The 21,387-nt window shown below is 39.8% G+C and overlaps 1 protein-coding gene across 2 annotated transcripts in view; it reads left to right on the forward strand.

Moving 5' to 3' along the window:
- Anapc10 (anaphase promoting complex subunit 10) overlaps positions 1 to 20,812 on the forward strand; it is a 57,885-nt gene extending 37,073 nt beyond the window's left edge. For both annotated transcript variants that reach the window (XM_075976540.1, XM_075976541.1), the window contains exon 5: positions 17,985 to 20,812. In XM_075976540.1, coding sequence (XP_075832655.1) covers positions 17,985 to 18,215 — 231 coding nt within the window. In that variant the 3' untranslated portion in view covers positions 18,216 to 20,812. The remainder of the gene's footprint in view (positions 1 to 17,984) is intronic.
- Positions 20,813 to 21,387: the final 575 nt, after the last annotated feature.

Genomic DNA, 21,387 nt, shown 5'->3' on the forward strand with positions numbered 1-21,387 from the left:
GTCTGTGGAATATTCCCGCAAGAGTTAAAATTCCCATATTTTTATTATTTTAAAATTACGAACTGTCTGGATAGTGTGCATATTCTGCAGTTGTAAATATTCTGTATTGACTGCAGTACTGCATAAGCTTGATTTTATAGGATATCTAGGATTTCTCTTTATTGTTAATTCATAGGCACACAGGAGTAGGAGAGAAAGGAAAGTATGCCAACTTTCTTAGCCTCCAATAGATGAGATGATATAATCATTGTTTCTGTACTAAAAATTTGCTTAGGTGCTTAGGTGAGTTTAAGGATGGGCCTTAGGAATCTAGTCTGTAAGTGGAAGAATCTCCATACTGTGTCAGAACCAGGAATAACACTCTATTTTATTTTAAATGCTAGGAACAAATTTGGACCTATTAAATAGTGTGTGTGTGTGTGTGTGTGTGTGTGTGTGTGTGTGTGTGTGTGTGTGTGTAAGGGAGAGAGAGAGAGAGAGAGAGAGAGAGAGAGAGAGAGAGAGAGAGGAGAGAGAGAGAGAGAGATTTGCTAGCTTCCACTATGGATAAATAGTTGGCTTACTTACTAGATTCAGTTAATATTTTATACATTTTTCCCTCCTGCAATGTCTCTTGATAATTTAGTTTAAAAACAGGGAAGAGGGCATCTGTTTCAGCTTTAGTGAAGAACAGGACTAAAGGCAGATCAGTCCTTAAATCATCTGTCCTGTGGGCCTACTTTTTGATAGAACTTTATGCTCTTAGAGACAATGATAAAGGGAATTAAGCATACTTCTGGGGAACCTAGAAGATTCCTAATTTACATCTTAGGATGAGATTTACATCAAAGATAGGAAACTTTGGTTCAGTATAAGGAGGGCATCTTAGAGGGTAAGCACAGATAGAGGAATGAGACAACCCCCCCCCCCCTTTCCCTCTTTGACTTAGGATTTAGGTAGGATCTGCTTCATGTTTAAGATCAGAAAAGGGTAAGATCAGAAAAAAAATTATGCTCAGCTAGTTGATAAGATCTTGTTGGGAAATGTTAGTCCCATTAATTATTTTTAAAAAATCATTTTACTGTTTCTCTGAGACTTGTCGGTGAGATTTTGAGGAGTGCTTCCTGCCTTTGGAATGTTTCTTTTGCATCAAGAGCTGTCTTGTGTTGGGAGGGACTTGCTTAAGATAAATTTGGAATTCATGTTTGAGAGTTTTCTGTTAATTGAAGTCCAGATTATTAGAATATGGAATTACCATGCCTCACTGAACTCCATTTCAACTGAGGTGGTCTGTTCACAGTGTACTTGCCATTGAACTCCAAGTTCTCAACCTTGGCTAATGGGGAGGGGCAGTCTGCTCCATCGTTTGCAATCTGGGATTTAAACATTGTTTTCAGAGTAGGACAGAAGGATGAGACCTAAACCAGAGAAGGAACAGGTTTCTAGATTGTCTTTGCCACATGCTGCTTGATGTTTAGAATCTGTCAGATCAGGATCGGAATCTTGGTATTATCACTTACTTTATAATATGGTCTGTCCTTTTTATTTTTTAGTACTTATTTAAAAAAAAAACCGAGATTCACATTCCCTACCCTACCCTATTTAATAACTGTAAAGATGAGATGAGATATGTTATGTAGACATCCATTATAAACTGAGCAATAGTGGACACTCAGCTTTAATCACGATGCTTATGTCCTGTCCACTAGTGACAGTGGTCTCAGTCATATGCAGATGCCCTTTCCAGCTTCTCTCTCTGGAAAGGGCAGAATGTTGACTGCTGCTCTAGCCTTGCACCCATTTGGCTGCCTGAGATTGCACAGCACTAAATAAAAATGTCTTATCTGTATTAAGGTCTGATCAAGGCAAAGTAAATAGATTGTTGGGTTTCCTGGTACTGGATGCAGCCTGCAAGTGTCACTTGTTGACTTTGAAAAATCATTACTATTGGCATCATTTTAAAAATAAAGCTGATTTAGTAGCATGGATAACTTTGGGTTTTACTTCTGAGCACTTACACTTTTCCTTGTCTTGAAGAATGTGCTATTTTTAGTTGGTAATGCAAAATTTACAGCAATAAATTAATAAATAGAGAATATAAATAGAAATTTTCTTTTTAAAAAAGAAGTGATTTATGTGCATCTTAACTGTCAAGATGTAAACCAAGCTAAAAGTTTCAGAAAAGCTCTGATTTTCCTAATTGTACATTTATTTTCCTAAGCTTTTCTGCTAAACAGTGAATGAAGCTGTGAGTCATCATAGCATCCTAAAGGTGGGAAAGCTGCCAGAAGTTACTGAGTTTTCCAAGTGTTCAAGGCATGCCTCTTGTTTCTTTTTGATTTTATTCTTGTTTTTAGAGATAGGATTTTTCTGTGTAACAGCTCTGGCTGTCCTGGAACTCACTTTGTAGACCAGGCTGGCCTTGAACTCACAGAGATCCGCTCGCCTCTGCCTCCGAAGTACTGGGATTAAAGGTGTGTGCACTACCACTCCCTGACTCAGGGCGTGCCTCTTTAACATAGTTTAAAAATTAATAAAATGAAACCAAAGACAAACACCTAGAGAACAGTTATGACCTGAAAATCATTCTTGGGAAGAAATTGATGTCTTGACAACAGGGGCGTTAGTAAAGCTTTTTGTGTTTTGTGGTCTGGAATAACGAATAGTACTTTTTGCCTTAGAAACTGATGTGTGATAGTTTGTATCTGTGTGTGCGTGTGTGTGTGCGTGTGTGTGTGTGTGTGTGTGTGTGTGTGTGTGTGTGTGTGTGAGAGAGAGAGAGAGAGAGAGAGAGAGAGAGAGGGAGGGAGGGAGGGAGGGAGAAAGGGAGGGAGGGGAAGGGAGAGCGCAGGCAAGCATGTAGCTGCAAGCATGTGTCAGCAATCACGTGCACATTTATATCTATGAGTGTACTTGAGAAGGAATGGATATAAAAGGTGGTAATGTTTATTCACCATTAATATAAGTTAGATATTGATTTAACCATATCAGTGTCAAAACACCCTTACTTACTCATTAATCTTCAGGTATTCCTCATTAATGATTGAGTATGACCCTTTTCTGGAATGGCCCTAGAGCTTTGCACTGATGATAGTGGCAGAAACTCAAGGATCCTCTTACACATTTTAGGCTCAGTGATGCTTCACATGATCTAGGGAGAATTGGTTTCAAATCTTGATTTTTCCACTTATTAACTCTGTGAAATTTGTAGTCATAGTTGATGTGCTTGTTCATATTGTTTATTCCATAATAAGCATTCAATAAACATGCTCTTCTGTGCTTTAAGATATAAATAGTGCTTGATAACTTAAAGGTTTTGTTACTATTTTAAGTAGAGCAGACACTTGATTTTATAGAAAGTTTTGGAGAAGTGGTAGCACTTTCTTCCCTTGGGGAGAAATCTTGATGAGGATGTTGGAAACTGCACGTATGGTTGGTTCTCTTCTGGAGTTTCTGTCAAATAATGCATTATTGACTTGGAGCAAATTATAGAGCTCTAGATTGTTAAGGTAAAATTTCCTTGGATGGCCAGTATTGTTATGTTATGTATTGTTAGGTTTCAGGCCCGTTTGAATAACTAATTGATCCTATCATTATAGAAATACTGAAAAATAAAATTACCTTTGCCAACAATGCGGTAAATGAAAACCCTAGAAAGAGCATTAACATCTTTAACGTTTGAAATGTTGTAATTCAGTTAGTGGGCTATCCATGGAAATGGGCCATGCTGGACAGGAGTTGGGAAAAGGAAATATAAAAGCTATGAGGTGCATTTGGGAGAGGAATAAATCAGACAAAAATATTACAGGAAGCTCATTAAAAACGTTTTAACTATCTTGAATCTCAAAAAAGTAGTGAAATAGTGTATTTGAATTTCTGAGAGAGTAGGTGTGTGCGTGTGCTCTGCATTTGTCTGTGAGTTACTGATGCTAGTATTGCAGTGAGCTCTTTTCCAGTAGTGAGCAAAGAAACGGAGTTTTATCTTGAAGCTCAGCTTAAATAATATGGATTCCCTAAAATGATAGATTTTTGTCCTGTCGTGTCAGTCTTTATTTGTAACACTGTAGGAGAATGAAAAGTAGTGTATTTTCTCCTTTAAAAAAGACACCTTCTCCATTGTCAGAAAACAACACATTATAAATGGATTTCAAAAATAGTGATATAAAAAGATTTATAATGGAAAGAATTGATGATATATTTCACCTAGAGTAAGAAAGACAATGTGTAATAAGGGATTTTGTGGTTTTCCAGCTCAATGCATGTGTTTGAAAGCTGTTCTCTCAGCAGTGTGGGTGGCAAGTTATGCTACCATATAATGTATTGTAGTTGGCTCTCCACACTTGTCAGGGTTAGTGTTCAACCATTCGGAAAATTTTCCCATTGTTCCTCATGTGAACCAACGGCAGTGCTGAATTCCCAATAACTTACAGAAAAGGTTAATTAGAGAGTGGAAATTTCATTACTTCCGATTGCCTCAATACACTAGTATATGGTCTACAATTTTATCTCTTCTTACACATTTTTAGGCAAAAGGATATATCAAAATTAAAATTTCACCTTGTTTTTAAGTAGATTTTTACAGAAATTTGTATATAGAATCCTATCCTTTTTTTGTATTAGCACTCTATTTCCATCTTAAGAGTTTTGCTTTAGATGGACCGTAGCTCTTGGCAGCTAGTGCGTTTTCAACAAATAATACTGTTTCTAGTAAGAGTTGCAGAGGCAAGAAAAAAAAAAAACTTTGTGTGAGGTCCTTGTAAACTGAACCTTTGGAACACTGCTTCAACCCACCCTCCCCACCCCCACCCCATGCTTCTTCCTTATTTGTGTAATGGTTGTAAATTTACATCCTTTGAAAAATAATTAAAGCATTTTATATTTATATATTTGTGCTTAATTTTTGTCTTTACCTCTTGTGCTAGGAACAGAGAAATAAGCAATTATGTGTTGAACTTCCCATTGTGCCAATACCTCTACAGCATAAGCCCAGGAAACTAGAGAGCTGCCTGCAGGGTGTCTGCAGGATGCTTGTGCGGCCACCAGTGTCTGCTTGTCACCACCTCTCCTCCCACCACACACCCCGCCGAAAATTCCTCTTGGAATATAAAAACTTTGTGCTTTCTGGATGTAGTTGGTCCTTGTATTCCCGGATTGTGAGAGCTTCCTTTATAGCTTTGTAGGGTGATTTGTCACAGATAGATGGTATGTGTTGTCACATCAGAAAGTGTCAAATAAGGGCTTTTATGTATTTATACTGTAAAAAAATGGACAATTTTAAATGAAATTAGAATTGGGGATGAGAAATTATGATCTTTGTTGAAGATATGCATGAAGAGTATAAAGTGAAATCGGTTGACTAGATACACATAATAATATCTTAAATATCCTATATTTTACTTAAAATTCAGAGTCTTAAGTGTATTTTTTTTTCCTGGCAATATTTTCAGCTGACTATAAATCAGTGGTTCTCAACTTTCCTATCTCTGCAACCTTTTAATACAGGTCCTCATGTTATGGTGACCCACAGCCATAAAACTATTTTGTTGCTACTTTATAACTGTAGTTTTGCTACTGTTGTGAATTGTAAATATCTGATATGCAGGATCTCTGATTTGTGACTCCCAGAGGGGTTGTGGCCCACTGCTCTAAGTAATCACTTCCTAAGCTAGAAGCATGTTAGGAAGTGTGTTTATGTACCCAAAGAGTAATTTTCATTCGTGAGCTTATCCACTTCATCTGTTTCTGCATCCATGCTACTTATGAGGTTTGTGTCATAGTCAGGCAGTGAATTTCCAGATGTAATCCAGTGGATGATGGACAGTCGGAACTCCACTCAGACCTGGAACATTACAACATGATAGGGAACTCAGTTTGGTAAGATGGAAAGTCTAGATTGCAGTTGCCCATAAGGTGTAGCATTTGTTTTTCTCTTGGAAACTTTTTACTGTAGAAGTTAATAAAAGAGAAAATCTGAGTTAACATTTCACCTGCTTCTCATAAAGATCATTTTAGACTCATTTGCCTTTGCTTCTTGATCAATAAAAATGTCCTTTTGCATTTCCTGGTACTTGTATGTATCTTAATTATTAATTCAGATGATTGGAACCAGATTATTGTATTTTAAGGACAGGCTATTACATTTTAGTCAGTAGATCTGGTAGGCAGTGGTGCTTTTTAACCTCCCATGTGTTACACTCAATTATTTACTTACTAGTTGTCTTAATCTTTTCTTTTTCAGTTTAGAGGATGGAAAAGATTGCTATCTAAGCAAACTGTATCTCACATATGGCTTCTGGGGAGAAATAAAAGCACAAGTCCTTAACATGTTAGTTTTCTAAAGGCCTCAGGGGTCTGAGTTTTGTGATTGCCACGAAGCCTAATTGCTCACAGGGCACCTGGCACACTGCCATTTCCCCAGTTGGCTGTTTGTTGGTGCTTGTGAATAGAACAGAATACCTCGCTTTTTCTGCACAGTTGGCAGTGACTGCAGTTTTAGGAAACAGGCTAACATTTTTCTCAAAGATGGCAGTTCACATGAAGATGAAGTCAAATTATATCTAAGCCTGTTTGTAAGTAGTAGAGTTAGTTCAGTCATTTTAAAACTTACATAAAGTAAAATTTGTTGCATCTCACTCCAAAACACTGATTTATATATTGTCACTTTATTCTTAACCTGATAACCTGAATTTGTTGCAACCCTTCTGAAAGTAAGGTATGAATTTGATGTTTCAGGCTTTTGTATTTTTGTAAAAGACACTGGTCATATAAATTATAGGGCCAGTGGAAATGAGAAATGTTTTAAGCAAATTGTGTTTGGAGGCTCTTTTGCTTGTTCCTGAGGCCCCTCAGAGATGCTTACATTCAGATATTTAGAACTGTGCACTGGGTTTTGCTTCTGCCTGGATCTGACAAGAATGTTCTTCCCCTCATTATCCTGACTTGTCTCTGTGCACAGAGACTCACTGTACCTTGTGAGACTCATGTGATTGAATTACTTCTACTCTCCTTCAAATTTCTACCTTTCTTTAAAGACTGAGTAGGATTAGGGCCTTTTGAATTAATTTTTATTCATTTTCTGGATGTGTTGTCTTACTCTTCTTTTCCCAGAGAGACATAGTTTAGTTACTTTATTTCTTTTGTGATGTTCAGTTTAGTGGTGAAAGTACTTTCAGATTTTGACTTCTGGGCCAGGGAGATGACTCTGTAGATAAACTGTTTGCCTACAAAGCATGAGGACTTGAGTTTGGATCCCCAGCATCCCATAAAAGATGGATATTTCTGCAACCTCATGCTGGGTAGCAGGGAGAGCTGGAGAGTAGACAGGTGGATCCCTGGAGCTCACTGGCCAGCCAGCTGGTCTAGCTAAATTGACATTACAGTCAGTAAGAGACTGTTTCAAAAAAATAAGGTATGTTCTGGAGAAATGACTCAGCAGTTAAGAATACCTGCTGCTCTTGCAGAGGGTCTGGATTCAGTTCTACATACACAAGTGGTGGTTTACAGCTATTTGTAACTTCTGTTTCAGGAGATTCGGCCCTCTTTTCAGGCCTTTATGGGCAACCAGGCCCCTACCTGTGTGGTACACATTAGACACTCACACACATAAAATGAATTAAAAAGAACACGTGGACATCTATTTCTGGCACCCACGTGTATGCACTTCCACACACATACACACACACACACACAAAGTAAATAAATAAATTCTGCCATCTAGCCTTTACCACATAGATGTCTTAGTTAATATTTTATTGCTGTGAAAGACACCATAACCACAACAACTCTTAAAAAAGAAAGTATTCATTTTGGACTGGCATACAGTTTAAATGTTTAGTCCCTTATCATGGAAGGAAGGGTGGTAGCATGTAGGCAGGTGTGCTGGAGAGATAGCTGAGAGGTCTACATCTAGACGTGCAGGCAGCAGGAAGAGACTGGAGCACTGGGTGTGGCTTGCGCATCTCCGGCAAAGCCTGATCTCCAATGACAAACTGCTTCCATCAAAGCTACACAGTACTCAAACAAGGCCACACCTCCTAATATCGCCCTCCCTCTGGGTTTGTGGGGGGCATTGTTATTCAAATCACCACAGTGACCTTGAGACTAATTGTGCTACTTGTTTAAACTACAAAATTTTCAGCTGTGTCAGAGATGTAGAATGACTGAATGAGGTACATGGCACTCTCTGACAGTTCAGTGAATGGTTTTAAAGCATCCTGTAGACAGCAGCTAGAAATCAGATCAGTGTCCACCTCAGCCATCACCAGACTCTTCTTCCTATGGTAGATGAGACAAATACAGGAACCCATAACTGGACTACACTCAGTCCTGAGTGAGATGTCTGTGTCAAATCCCTCCCCCAGGGCTCAGGGAGTCTGCCGAAGTGGAGGCCAAAAGAGTGTTAGAGCCAGTGGGGATGGAGGACACCAAGGAATCAAGGACTTCTAGATAGCACCAGACAGACATCTGAACTCAGAGAGTAAGGCAGCCTGCACCGACTTCTAGATAGCACTGGACAGACATTTGAACTCAGAGAGTAAGGCAGCCTGCACCGACTTCTAGATAGCACTGGACAGACATTTGAACTCAGAGAGTAAGGCAGCCTGCACCGACTTCTAGATAGCACCGGACAGACATTTGAACTCAGAGAGTAAGGCAGCCTGCACCGACTTCTAGATAGCACCGGACAGACATTTGAACTCAGAGAGTAAGGCAGCCTGCACCGACTTCTAGATAGCACCGGACAGACATTTGAACTCAGAGAGTAAGGCAGCCTGCACCGACTTCTAGATAGCACCGGACAGACATTTGAACTCAGAGAGTGAGGCAGCCTGCACCGACTTCTAGATAGCACCGGACAGACATCTGAACTCAGAGAGTGAGGCAGCCTGCACCGACTTCTAGATAGCACCGGACAGACATCTGAACTCAGAGAGTGAGGCAGCCTGCACCGACTTCTAGATAGCACCGGACAGACATCTGAACTCAGAGAGTGAGGCAGCCTGCACCGACTTCTAGATAGCACCGGACAGACATCTGAACTCAGAGAGTGAGGCAGCCTGCACCGGACAGGACCTACACAGGCCTAAGTCAGATGGGGTCCCACACTGAAAGGGAAAGTGGACACAAGTCCCTGTCTCTGACCTAGAAACTGTCTCCACTTGACAAGCATTCACAAAGGGAAATTAGTTTTCTCCAATCCGATGGAGTATCACTGGGTCTCCAAGGCACACTTAAGAGAAGGCTCTATGCCCAGTAGTAGATGTGCCGACACAAGATGAACTCAGGGATAGTTTGAAGTTATTTTTGTTTGTCTCATAATGCTTTGTTTAGGACTTTTGGTTTTTGTTAACCTTACAAGTCTTGCTTATATATTATTGTAGTTTCTGATTTTGGATTTTTATGGGATTTTTAAATTTTTATTTATTTATTTATTTGAAAAATTTCCGCCTCCTCCCCGCCTCCCATTTCCCTCTCCCTCCCCCCACTCCTCCCTTTTTATGGGATTTTTGTGTGTGTAAATTTGCGTGTCTCTACGTCTGTATGTGTTTATTGTGCTTTCTCTTTGGCTCCTTTTTTCTGTTTGTTGTTCGTTTTGCCCTATTTTAGTTTGTTTGTTTTGCTTTAGTTGCCTGTTTGTTTTTTAATGAGAGCAAGAAGGAGTATGAATTTGGTGGGTGGAAAAGGGAGAATCTGGGGGAGGAAAAGCCATGATAAGATTATATTATATGACCGGGTGGTGATGGCGCACGCCTTTAATCCCAGCACTGGGAGGCAGAGGCAGGCGGATCTCTGTGAGTTTGAGGCCAGCCTGGTCTAGAAGAGCTAGTTCCAAGACAGGAACCAAAAGTTATGGAGAAACCCTGTCTCGGAAAAAAAAAGATTATATGATATGAAAAATGATTTTCACTTAATACTGTGGTCGGTGGTCGGGTTATCTCAACTTGTGTTTCCTCAGGCAAGCAGGCATTGCCTCAGGGTAAAGTATTGAGACTAAGGCCTCTTCTTAAATTCATCAATGGCTGAGTTCTACTCTGGCAAGTGATAGTGGTTGAAAGTAAAGAACTTCCTTTGGGTGACATGCCCATACTTAGCTTATCATGTCTGGCCCCCACAGCTCTTATAACTTAAACCGTATTTTTTGTTAATCTACATTTTTACCATTTGGCCTTTAACTCTCCCATTCTGTGTGACTCATTCTGCATCGCCATGGCATCTCCTCTTGCATCTAGATTCATCTCAAGTTTTCTTTCTGTGCCCAAAAGTCCCACTATCTCTTCTGCCTAGCTGTTGGCCATTTAACTCTTTATCAAACCAATCACAGCAGTATATCTCCACACAGTGTACAGATACACCACAACAGGTGCTGGAGACACTGGCTCATCTTCCAGAGGACCTGAATTCGATTCCCAACACCTACATCACAGCTCACAACCATCTGGCTTCTGTTGACACCAGGCATGCATAGTGTATATAGACATCCAAGCAGGCAAAATGCCTATACTCTTAAATACTAATTAAATAGTATATTACTTAGATAGTATAATTATTAAATAGCATACCTCAGAGCTGTTGCAAGGTTGAACTGTCAGTCTAGATACTTTTTAAAGAATGCTCAATAGAGTAAGTGCCCAAAAGTAGGAAATCATAAAGTGAAGAAACTTCAGTTACCTCTTTAATCACGATTTAGGTCTACAGTGCCTGTTTTTTGTTTTTTGGGGTTTTTTTTTGATTGTTTGTTTTCGTCTCATAGATTTCTTCATTTTCTTGGTATAGTTATTTCATGAAGATATTTGCTGAAGTCAGACACATTTTATTATTGTGGACATCCGCATATTATATATATGCCTTATGTTTATTCATTTGGGAGTATTATCTTATTTTTCTTGAAATTAATAGCAGTCTCTTTCTCCTGCCCTAATTTTTCAAATACTAATCAATGTGTCTCTAGCGTCTCTGACAGCTCAATAAAGTATCCCTTGAAACAGCCACACTCCGTGTCTTAGTTTCAGGGAACTGTAAGGCTGTATACTGAAACGATACTGTGGAAATACAGAGGGCAGGAGTTTAAGAGTGAAGACTAGCGTAAGGCACCGTGAATCTGCAGAGTCTGCAACCCAGGAACGCTAGCTAACACTCCTGCGTGTGCTAGCTTCGCGATGTGCGTGTCCTACAGAGTCAGCTGATGCTGTTCCTCTCAGGTGGTATGAGTTCAGACTTTCATGTCCAGGACTTGAAGAAGCTGCAGAAGAAAAGGTGATTGCAGGTGGGCCTCTGCGGATCTCCTGAAGTGTACCTGCTAGACTTGAGTACTAACAGAAAGGGACCTCAGCCTCATTTTTACGCTCCACCGCAGTCTCATTTCTACGCTCCACCGCAGTCTCATTTCTACGCTCCACTGCAGCCTCACTACTGCTTTCCACGTTCTCCCCCTTTGGAGATGCTGGAATCAAACCCACGGGTCTCCAGCTTCTTCCACCACTGTGTTGCACTCCTGGCCCCTGGCAACAGTTATTTGTCTCCTTGTTTCGTGTATAAAATGAAGTCTTCCTTTTTGGCCCTAGCTGGTGTAGAACTCCTAAGCCTGTCTAGTAGTTGTCACACCCCAGCATGTTTGGTAGACGGGACCTTGGGCACAGACCGCCACCTCTGACTCATTTCCTACTTTTTGCATGAAAATGTCCCTTGTCTACCACTTAATGAAAAGGATGAACTGTGGATTACCACATTAACACATCACAAGGTCACTACAGGTGGTCCATAGCCCCAGCACTGCTGTCTAGACTCAATTTCCCTGTTTCTTCTGAGGATATGTCTCTCTGGGGGTGCTAGAGGTGGCTTGTTTGTTGCAGGATTTTTACTGTAATTGCACTGAAGCCTGCCTGTCCCTGGGGCCAGACCCACACCATCCTCTGGCAGCTCTAAAGCCTCCCCAGGCTTACCTCATTGTCTCTCCTAGATCCTTTTCCTTGGACTCTTCCTGTAGTTAAACCTCAGCTTTGCGTCAGCTTTCCAACATGCATAGCTATCTCCTTAGCTCTTTTCCCTCCAACTTCTTCATCTCTCTCATCTCTCTCACCTCTTCTGTTTGCAGAGTCCTTATTTCAGAATCTCAGGTCCTCATCTTTCTTGTTTTGCTTCCTTTTTGGGTGGAATTTATCTTCCACATGGGAGGTAAATTATTGAAATCCTGTATGACTGAAAACTTTATTTAATCTCACCCTTGAGAGATGGTTTGGCTGGGTTTGGAGTTCTATCTTGGAAATGATTTTCCTTCATTATTTTAAACACATTCTCCATCACCTCATAGTTTTCAGTGTAAATGTTGAGAAATACAACACCACTTTTAATTTCTGATACTTTACATGTGACCTGTTATCTCTCCAGAAGCTTTTATAATTTCTTAATCGTTGATGCTTTGAACTTTGATGGTGCTGTGCCTTGTCATTGTGTTGGACCCCTGTCAATTTGGGGACATCTGCCTTGTAACATGCTCATGTGCTTTGATACTTTCCCTTTCGTTCTCTCTGTTCTCTCTCAAGTAGTCAGACTGACATTTTTAACTGTAATACTTTGTGCATAGATTCCCATCTCCCTTTGTTTTCCAAGCAATTAATTTAACTTCTATTTTTTAAAAGATTTATTTATTTATGTATATAGTGTTCTGCCTGCACCTATGCCTACATGCCAGAAGAGGGCACCAAATCTCATTATAGATGTTTGTGAACCACCATGTGGGTGCTGGGAATTGAACTCAAGACCTCTGGAACAGCAACCAATGCTCTTAATCATAAAGCCGTCTCTTCAGCCCCTTAATTTATATTTCTTAAAGAACATTTCACCTTAGTGCATATTTTTTAATTTCTAGGATTTTCTTTCTGTTCTTTGGTTTTTAAGAGAACAGCATGCTATTCTTGCTTCATGGATATGTGTCACTGGAGATATTTATGTGTTGCTTGTTTTGAAATTTCTTGCATTCCCTTCAGTGCCTCTTCCTGAAATTCCCTTCTTAAAATTTTACTTTTTTTCTTACTTCACTTTCTATTTTATTTTATTTGTTCATATGATGGTAGATTCTTGGGTGATTTCTCATATTCAGAGAGTTCATTTTGATACAATTTTTGCTCATATTAGAGGTGGGCCTTGTGATTGTGTGACCAAGCTGAAACCGACATGTCCTTCAAGTCTTTGCTCACGTTCCCTTTATAAAGTCTAGAATGTTCACTTTATTTAAAACTGCATATACGTGCCTCTCAATGCTTCTGCCTTGGCTTTTTCTTTTCTCCCTTTCTCCCACACTGTTTTTATTATTTGATATGCTTAATAATACATATTTGGGTTTTTTTATCATCCCCCACTAGAATACAAACTGCTTACATTTGTTTTTATTTTTTATCAGAACGAATTAGAATGGTGCTCAACACAAAGTGATTAGTCATTGAGTAAAATCTGTTAAATTGAGGGTATTTGTGTTGCACTATCTGTAGGTCTTTCTTACAAACTTCCCATTTTGCCCAGAAATGATTTCTTATCTCACCCAAGTACCTAGCAGGATGGATGGGAGAGTCTGTAGAGAGATACAAACGACCTATGGAGAAGTCAGTGTTCTTATAGCTGAGCAAGATGAAGGGACTGAGGGCCTTGCTATTGGGTCATATGATTCTGCCATCTTTTCCTGCTTTTGCCTAGCTCTAAAAGTTTGCCTTTTCTGAGTTTTCCACATAGAAAAGCCTTACCTCTCTGTAAGAATGGGGAAGGAACTTGATCAACCAAAAGCAGCTGAGAATGCTGGTTAGTTTTGTTTTCTTAGTGGTTATAACTGTTCCAACCTGCTGTTCATTCCCTCAGAAGTGCCTTCCTCCAGGTTCAGGTACTGAAGTTTAGTACCTTGCTTTTTGTTGGTTTCTAGTCCTCCCTCCTGTCCTCTCAGCCCTGTCTTTCCACATGTCATGCAGTGAACGTCATGGATGGAGCTGAACTGGACAACGTTAGCTGTCCAGCAGACTTCTCTAGTTTAACACCTCTCGGTTGTTGTCTAGTTGTTCTGCTCCTGGCTTTTATGGATTTATGTTTTCCCCAGTGCCTCAGTTGTTAATTCTATCGAATCTAAGAGCAAGAGGGAAAGTCTGTATATTTGCTGAACTCCTTTTTCAGAGTGCTTGCAGATCGTAGTCAAATCTGTTTGCATAAAGACTAGTGATGAGATGTACTTCCTCATCATACAGGGTGATTGCTTTCTCTTACTGCATCTGCCAGAACGGTCCATATTGCTGTATAGTAGGCATGGAAGTTGTTGACTGAAGGAATTTTCATCTGAGCGGGTTCCTTATGATCCTTATATCGCACATTTTACCAAGTTAGAGTTAGGTGAGAGCACTTTGAGTGTTGTTTTGTCTTTTTATGTTTTCTCGTGACAAAAGAAATTCACAGAAAGGTGTAGCGCCGATAATATACAGAATAGGGCATGGGCATTGGAAGGTGCCTGTGATGAGCATGGTTACACTGACTTTGAGAACTAGATTTCTGAAGATGCATTAAGCCAGTATCCTGATGACCCTAAAGGAAATTAGGGTTAGGGGTCAAAGGTCTCACGTGACAGAGCAGAAGCCCCTGTAGTGGTTCTTATTTTACAACATGAAAGTAATTCACCTGAAGGTGTGTTAATCCCTTGACCCATTTTAAAATTTTCTTTTTATTTTATGTGTTTGTGTGTTTTGCCTGTGTGTATGCCTGTGTACAACTTGCATGCAGTGCTTGAATTGACCAGAAGAGGGTGTTAGATTCCCTGGAACGGGAGTTAACCAATGCTTATGAGCCTCCATGTGGGTGCTGGGGATTGGACCCCGGTTCCATGGAGGAGTAGCCAGTGCTGTTCACCACTGAACCATCTCTCCAGACCCAGCCTTTGCTCACTTTCAGTGATGTATAGTCAGTGTTTCCTTGTCTATTCTTGATCTTTGCAGGTTTCAGAATCTGCCTCTAGTTTAGTATGAATTTCTTTCATGGCTGTTGTGGATAATGTGGTTCAGGTACTGTGCTGAGAAGCTTAGGAGAGCGTGTCCAGGTCCATACTTTACCCAGGGGACTGACGCCAAGCAGCCCTGAGGAAGAAGACAGTAGTAGCTACAGCATAATAGGTAAAAGGTCATGGACAAGTTTGAGATGTGATCACTGCTTTTTACCTAGGCAATGTCCCTCCTTCTGTCCTTCATTTTCCACAGTAAAGCAGCAAAAGCCCGAAACTTTTTCTGTTGCCCTCTTACAAAGGCGTGTGATACAGATGCGGCCAGTGGGAAACTTGGTAGCCTCTGAAAACCTGTGGACCTCACTGAACTTGTCTGTCACAGGGCAGTCAGGGAGCACAGCAATGCTGAAAGGAAATTCTGGGTCATTTTAAAGAAAGAAACAATTCTTGTTTTTAATACTGATACAAACAAAAATTTACACACTAAAGTAAAAAGCTTTGAATTTTTATAGAAAATGCTCTTTGTAATAGTGAACAATTAAATAAAGTTCCTAAAGAAATCCTCTACACACTTTCCAAAGTCTGAAGCCTAGTATGCTTCCTGTCATCAAAAAACAAAACAAAACAACAAAAAAACTGCCTTTCACTTTGCTTGCTTACAGAGGAAATACGTTACGTGTAGTCTTGTGTCTAAGTCCTCACTATAGGTTAGCATGGATTGTGCCTCTCTCCTGCTGTGTGGTATTCTACATTAGGAATACACTGTTTATTTCTTTGACCATTAGTGTGTATTCAAACAATTATATATAATGTTTCTATGAGCATTTTAATATATTGAACTTTCTCTATTGATCAGGGTACCCTCAAATTCAGATCTGCCTGTCTCTGCCTCCCAAGTGTTGGGATTAAAGATAGGTACCATCGTACTCAGTAAATATATAACTGTTTAGAATAGGACTCTGTCTGTGTAGTCTTTGGACAGATGTGTTATTTATCAGCCCAGCTGTCACGGCCACCCTCGACCCGTAAAGATGACGCGACACACCGGAGCTCTTCTCACTGCAGTTTATTCCAGGACTTTATTCACTTTCTCTCTCTCCCTTCCCCTATCTCTCTCCCTCTCTCCCCGAGCAAACCTCTCCCAGCCCTTAAGTAGGCATGGGCTACCAACCCCGGATTGCCAGGTGGGCACTGCCCATAGGCCCACGCATATGCAAGCAGCTGATGATCATTGTGTGATCATAGCATAAGTCAGGCCTTAGCCATCTCAGGAGTTGATTATACATCTCCATCAGGTGTGACTCCACGCAGCTCGTTACACCCAGCTTGAGGCTTACTTTTCTTCTTTGCCAGTTTTCTTCCTTCCCCAAAGCAATGTACCTTACCCTCTCTGAGGAGCGGAATGGGGGGTGGGGTGGGGTGGGAGAGTATGTGGAGGGAATAGAAGGAGGGGAAGCAGTGGGAACTTGGATTGCTATGTATAATGAAAAAAGATAGTTTGTTTTCTTTTTAAAAAAATAAAAAAGGAAAAAATAATTTACTTCTCTCATGTCTGAGTTTAATTATGATTGCTTATATGAGCATGGGTGGAGAGTTATTTACTGGAATAAAGACAATTTATTAGTGATACACCACTAAGGAAAAAGATACTCCCCCCCCCCAACTGCCAGTAGTTCCTCAAGGAGGGGTGAGGCCTCATGAGTTTCTTTCCCGCTCAGTTTGGATGTTTCCGGGCTGTCTTGTGCAGGTCTCGTGTAGTAGCCGTAGGTGGCATGAGGTCATGAGTACAGTAGCTGCGGCACAGCCACAGGACTTCACAGCACACCTCTCTATCTCCAGATTTTACATCCTTTCTGCCTCTCTTCCGAGATACCCTCTGAACCTTGGAGGGGATGAGATAGATGCCCCATTTATGGGCGATCTCTTCATTTTCATTTATTGTCAGCATTTTGACCACTTGTGAGACTTTGATTTAACCACCACCCATTGCAATAAGAAACCTCTGACCAGGACTGAGAGCAGCACTGGTTTATGGGTATAAACATCAGTATTTAAATTACAGCTTGATAACATGTCAGTTTAGTGAAACAAGTAGTGGATTTCCTATTGGGCCTATGACCTTCCCACTCATAGGCTTTTGACCAAGTTTACACCAACAGGCACAAGGTCCTTCTTTTGGGCTGGGCCTCGAATCCAATCAGAAAGCAATTGGTTATCCCTAGAGGTGGTATTTCTTCTTTTTTAAAGTTGGTGGTGGTGGAGTGTGTGTGTATGGTACACATATACTTTGAGGAAAGGGAGTTTTGCTTTGAGGTCACATTCAATACTTTGAAAGAAAAAGAACTTTAAACCAGGAAGGAGCCTATAAACTTGATAGTAATGAAATTTATATTAACTTATAAACTTCTTCCTAAGAAAGTAGAATCATATAGAAATGAAGTTTACCTCTTCTGGTTTTTATCTACAAAAGTGACAATTCCCTTTAAAATTTTTATTTGGAACAGGATAAAGACAGAACAGCAAATTAAACAATGCAGACTCTGGCTTGAATTTCAGTGACGTGGTTCAGGAATATGATAGAATCTTCATAATTTCTAAAATAGCCCTAAATGTGCTTCTATAATTTTGTACTATGTATTTGTGCAAAGTGAAGTTTTTGGCATTTGTGATTATAAAATCAAAATATCAGCCAGCTGAAAAATACTGACAGTGCTCTACATCTTTTACTTTCAAGTACTTTTATAACTTATGAAGTTATATATACCAAAGAATTATTTTACAATCATTTTTTCTGATTTATTACCAGTAAATGTTTGCTTTCCATATCTGTTTTATATATACTTTCTATATCCGTTTTATGTATATGCTCAGTGTCATGTAAAGGCTCACAAATCTAAGAAGCCATGGGTTAGTAGGCCAAGCAAGGTGGTTAGTATATTGTTATTCTTTCAGTGAGCAGAAATTTAAAAATAATTATAGAATGCATTCATTATAAACTTATTCATAGAGTGAAAGCATAATTGGACTTTTTTTTTCTTATCAGCAACTTGAATTGGTGGAGCCAAGTGGCTGGATTCACGTACCTTTAACTGACAATCATAAGAAGCCAACTCGCACGTTCATGATACAGATCGCCGTTCTAGCCAATCACCAAAATGGAAGAGACACCCACATGAGACAGATTAAGATATACACACCAGTGGAAGAGAGCTCTATTGGAAAGTTCCCTAGATGCACAACCATTGATTTTATGATGTATCGCTCAATACGGTGACTTGAAAATGGGACAGAAGTAAAGTGGACATGTGTTTTATCCTGTCATTGGATATTGTATAAAATATCTTTAGTGGTAAAGCATGTTATTTCACAATTTTATATACATTTAAAACACTTTAACTTCGATAAATAATTTTTTGGTAATGCCTGTTTATTGTTTTATACAATAAAGTTCATATTTTATATTACTAAAAGTGAATTTGAAGCCAATCTTTACATTTTCTTTCTAGTAAAAGGAAACTAGTTAAGAAAAGTTCAAGATTACATAATTTTCTACTAGCATATGATTATTTTATATAATGCTTGTTGGGTATTTAGGAACAAAACTCTGTTATTCTAGTGTACCTGAAATTTTTAATAATGTAAGATTTAATTTTTTATAGGGGAAATTTAATTTTTTAAATGTGTGATTCTTTTTAGATGTAATATCACAATAAACTGGCATTAGATGTCTGTTATGAACCACTCTGTTGAGGTCTTTTGACCCATGCCTGTAATCTAGCATTCTGGAGGCTGAGACAGGGGGATTGTGAGTTCCAGTTTAGCGTGACCTATACAGTGAAAGCCTGTCTTAAAGGGATTAGGAGCTTTGCAGGGGAGAAGCCAGTCTGATGTAGTTGTCCTACCTTCTCTCTTCCATGAAATATTTGTAACAGCAGGGTTGTCTGTACTCTGACAATAGCATGTTAGAAATTGCTATTTAATTTGCAGTTTATCTCAGTCCATGTAAAGAGCTTATATGAAGAACTTCCAGTTGTGTCTGACATTGTAACATCTTCCATAGATATTTCCTATGAGAATTTAAGAAGAAATAGCTTTTTTTCCCCCTGTAGAACATGGCTTAAACAATGCATGTTGACTGTTTCATAACATGGTATGCCCTGTATCTGAATTAGTCCAGCACTGCCCTTCGATTCACTTTTGTTTTAGAAACATTGTTCGTCCATTGTTGGGTATGTGTAAAGTCTAAACCAAGAATGTTTAAAGTAACAGTGTGTTCGCTTTGCTTTATTCTGATAGTGAGTACTGTTCACTGGGTTACTACTGAAAATATGGCTTCACTTCCTTTTGGAACTAAAAGTTTTTTGTTTGTTGTTTTATTCTCTTGGAAGTAAAAAGCATGCTAGAGATCTAGTATAAGGTAGGTAAAATTCTGTGGCCAAGTTTAGTAAAGATACAGGTGTGGGATGCTGGAGACCACAGGAAAATGTATGGAGGACTGAAGGAGAGAGGGACCAAAGAAATGAGAATGGAAGTATATAGCAGGCAAGGATGTTAACAGTCACAGTCACATACACTGCAGGGATTAGTCCTAGGGCAGGAAATGTGAGTTTAAGAGACACAGAAGGCTATAGAAGAAATAATGTCACTGCTTACCGGCTGCCTTTAGTAGTTTGCTAAGGCATTCCTCAATCAAGAGGAACTGAAAAGAATGTCAGGAAAGTCTGTGATTTCCTCCTATATTCTATTTTCCTTTAAAAAAAAATAGGCTCTCATAAAGCCCAGGCTAAACCCAAATTTGCCATGTAGCCGAGGATGCCCTTGATCTGAGCCTTCTGCCTCTACCCCCAGGTGCTGGGATCACAGACTGTGACACATGCCCAACTTTATGTGGTTCTGGGGAGGGAACTAGGGATTCATGCATACTAAGCAGACATTCTGCCGATTCCATTTACCTATTTGTCATATTTTATCAGGCTTAATAAGCATGGGAAATTTGATAGCTGTGGATTATAGATAATGGATTCCCATAGCATAACAATAGTTTGGAATACAGATGATGATTATTATATTGCCATAGCATAATTGTCAAAGCCGTTTCCCCCATCTCAGCCTTGTTCAGAGAAGCATCTATTAGTAGTGGGTAGAGGAAAATGCAGGGGTCCATAGCTTGTCACTGCTTGGGCTAAATGACTGCTGAGTGCACTGCCCTAAATAGAACACCTGTCTCTCCACCCGTCCAGTTCAGGGAATAGCAAGGAAGAGGAACAGAAAGGTCAGAGCTGAAAGATGGCAGTAAGTTCTGTAAAGTACAGACTTCTGGACTCGATGTGGATGGTGCTGTCACCAACTCGCGGCAGCAGTGGGCACCTGCACAAGACTTTGCCCATCAACATTCCATCCCTGGGGAGGGCACATAAGGTCCATTTCTCCCAGACGGACTACAGACCAATGAAGGCTGCAATAACCCTTCAAGAAAGGGCCCTCAGCATGCTCCTGCAGGCAGTCCTAATTACATGCAGTGGGTCACCGAAAATGTGACAAAAGAAAGGGGACTTGAGAAGCGAAGCATTTGGTGGATGGGGAATGAGATAAGGGGAAATAATGAGAGGAACCCTAATCAAAGGGGGGGGGGAGAAAGAGAGATTGTAAAAGAATAATTTTAAAACTCATTTTGCTGTGTTCTGGAATTAAACACAAGGTCTTGTGTATGGTAAACACCCTTTCTGCCTCTGAGTTATATCACCCCGTCTACACTTTTAAAAATGGAGATTTGTAATCTCAGTACTTTGGAAGCTGAGATGAGAGTTAGGCATTTCAGGCCCCCTTGTGCTAAACAGACATTGTCTAAAAAAAAAAAGCAAAACCTAAACATTTTCTGTTTCGGCTGAAGATGTGTCTCAATGGTAGGACACTCCAGGCACGCACAGGGTTGTGTGCATAAAATTACACATGATATAGTTAGCGAAGAGTTATATCTAGAACACATACTTTTAAAAGCTCTTAAAGCTCAACAGGAAGAGAGAAATGCAATTTAAAATGAGCAAAAGATGTCATTGTCATTCACCAAGTAAAGCAGTACCAGCCATTCTGTTCCCATGTGCTAATATCCTCCCGTGGGCTGTGAAGAGTCATTTCTAGTACATCTTCTGTGTCCTTTTTCATGCTTAAGACCGGAAATGATTTGGAAGTTTGGACTTTATAAGGGATAATTTTGATATTATGTGATATTTGATATAAGTTTGGTAAATGTGATAATTCACTTGCACATGAGACACTTTACGAGATAGGAACCCAGATTTTCCAACATAACATTTGTTTCGTGTACACCTTTCAAAGCCCTTTAATGCAGTGTTTGTGATGTGCCTGTCACTCTGGTCAGGTGTGGAGTTGTTCACTGGTATGATTTAGGACTCAGAAAGTTCTAGATTGTCTGAGATTTTGGGTGT

Source organism: Microtus pennsylvanicus, chromosome 6, assembly GCF_037038515.1.
Source record: "Microtus pennsylvanicus isolate mMicPen1 chromosome 6, mMicPen1.hap1, whole genome shotgun sequence".
In the NCBI taxonomy this organism is placed as follows: Eukaryota; Metazoa; Chordata; class Mammalia; order Rodentia; family Cricetidae; genus Microtus; species Microtus pennsylvanicus.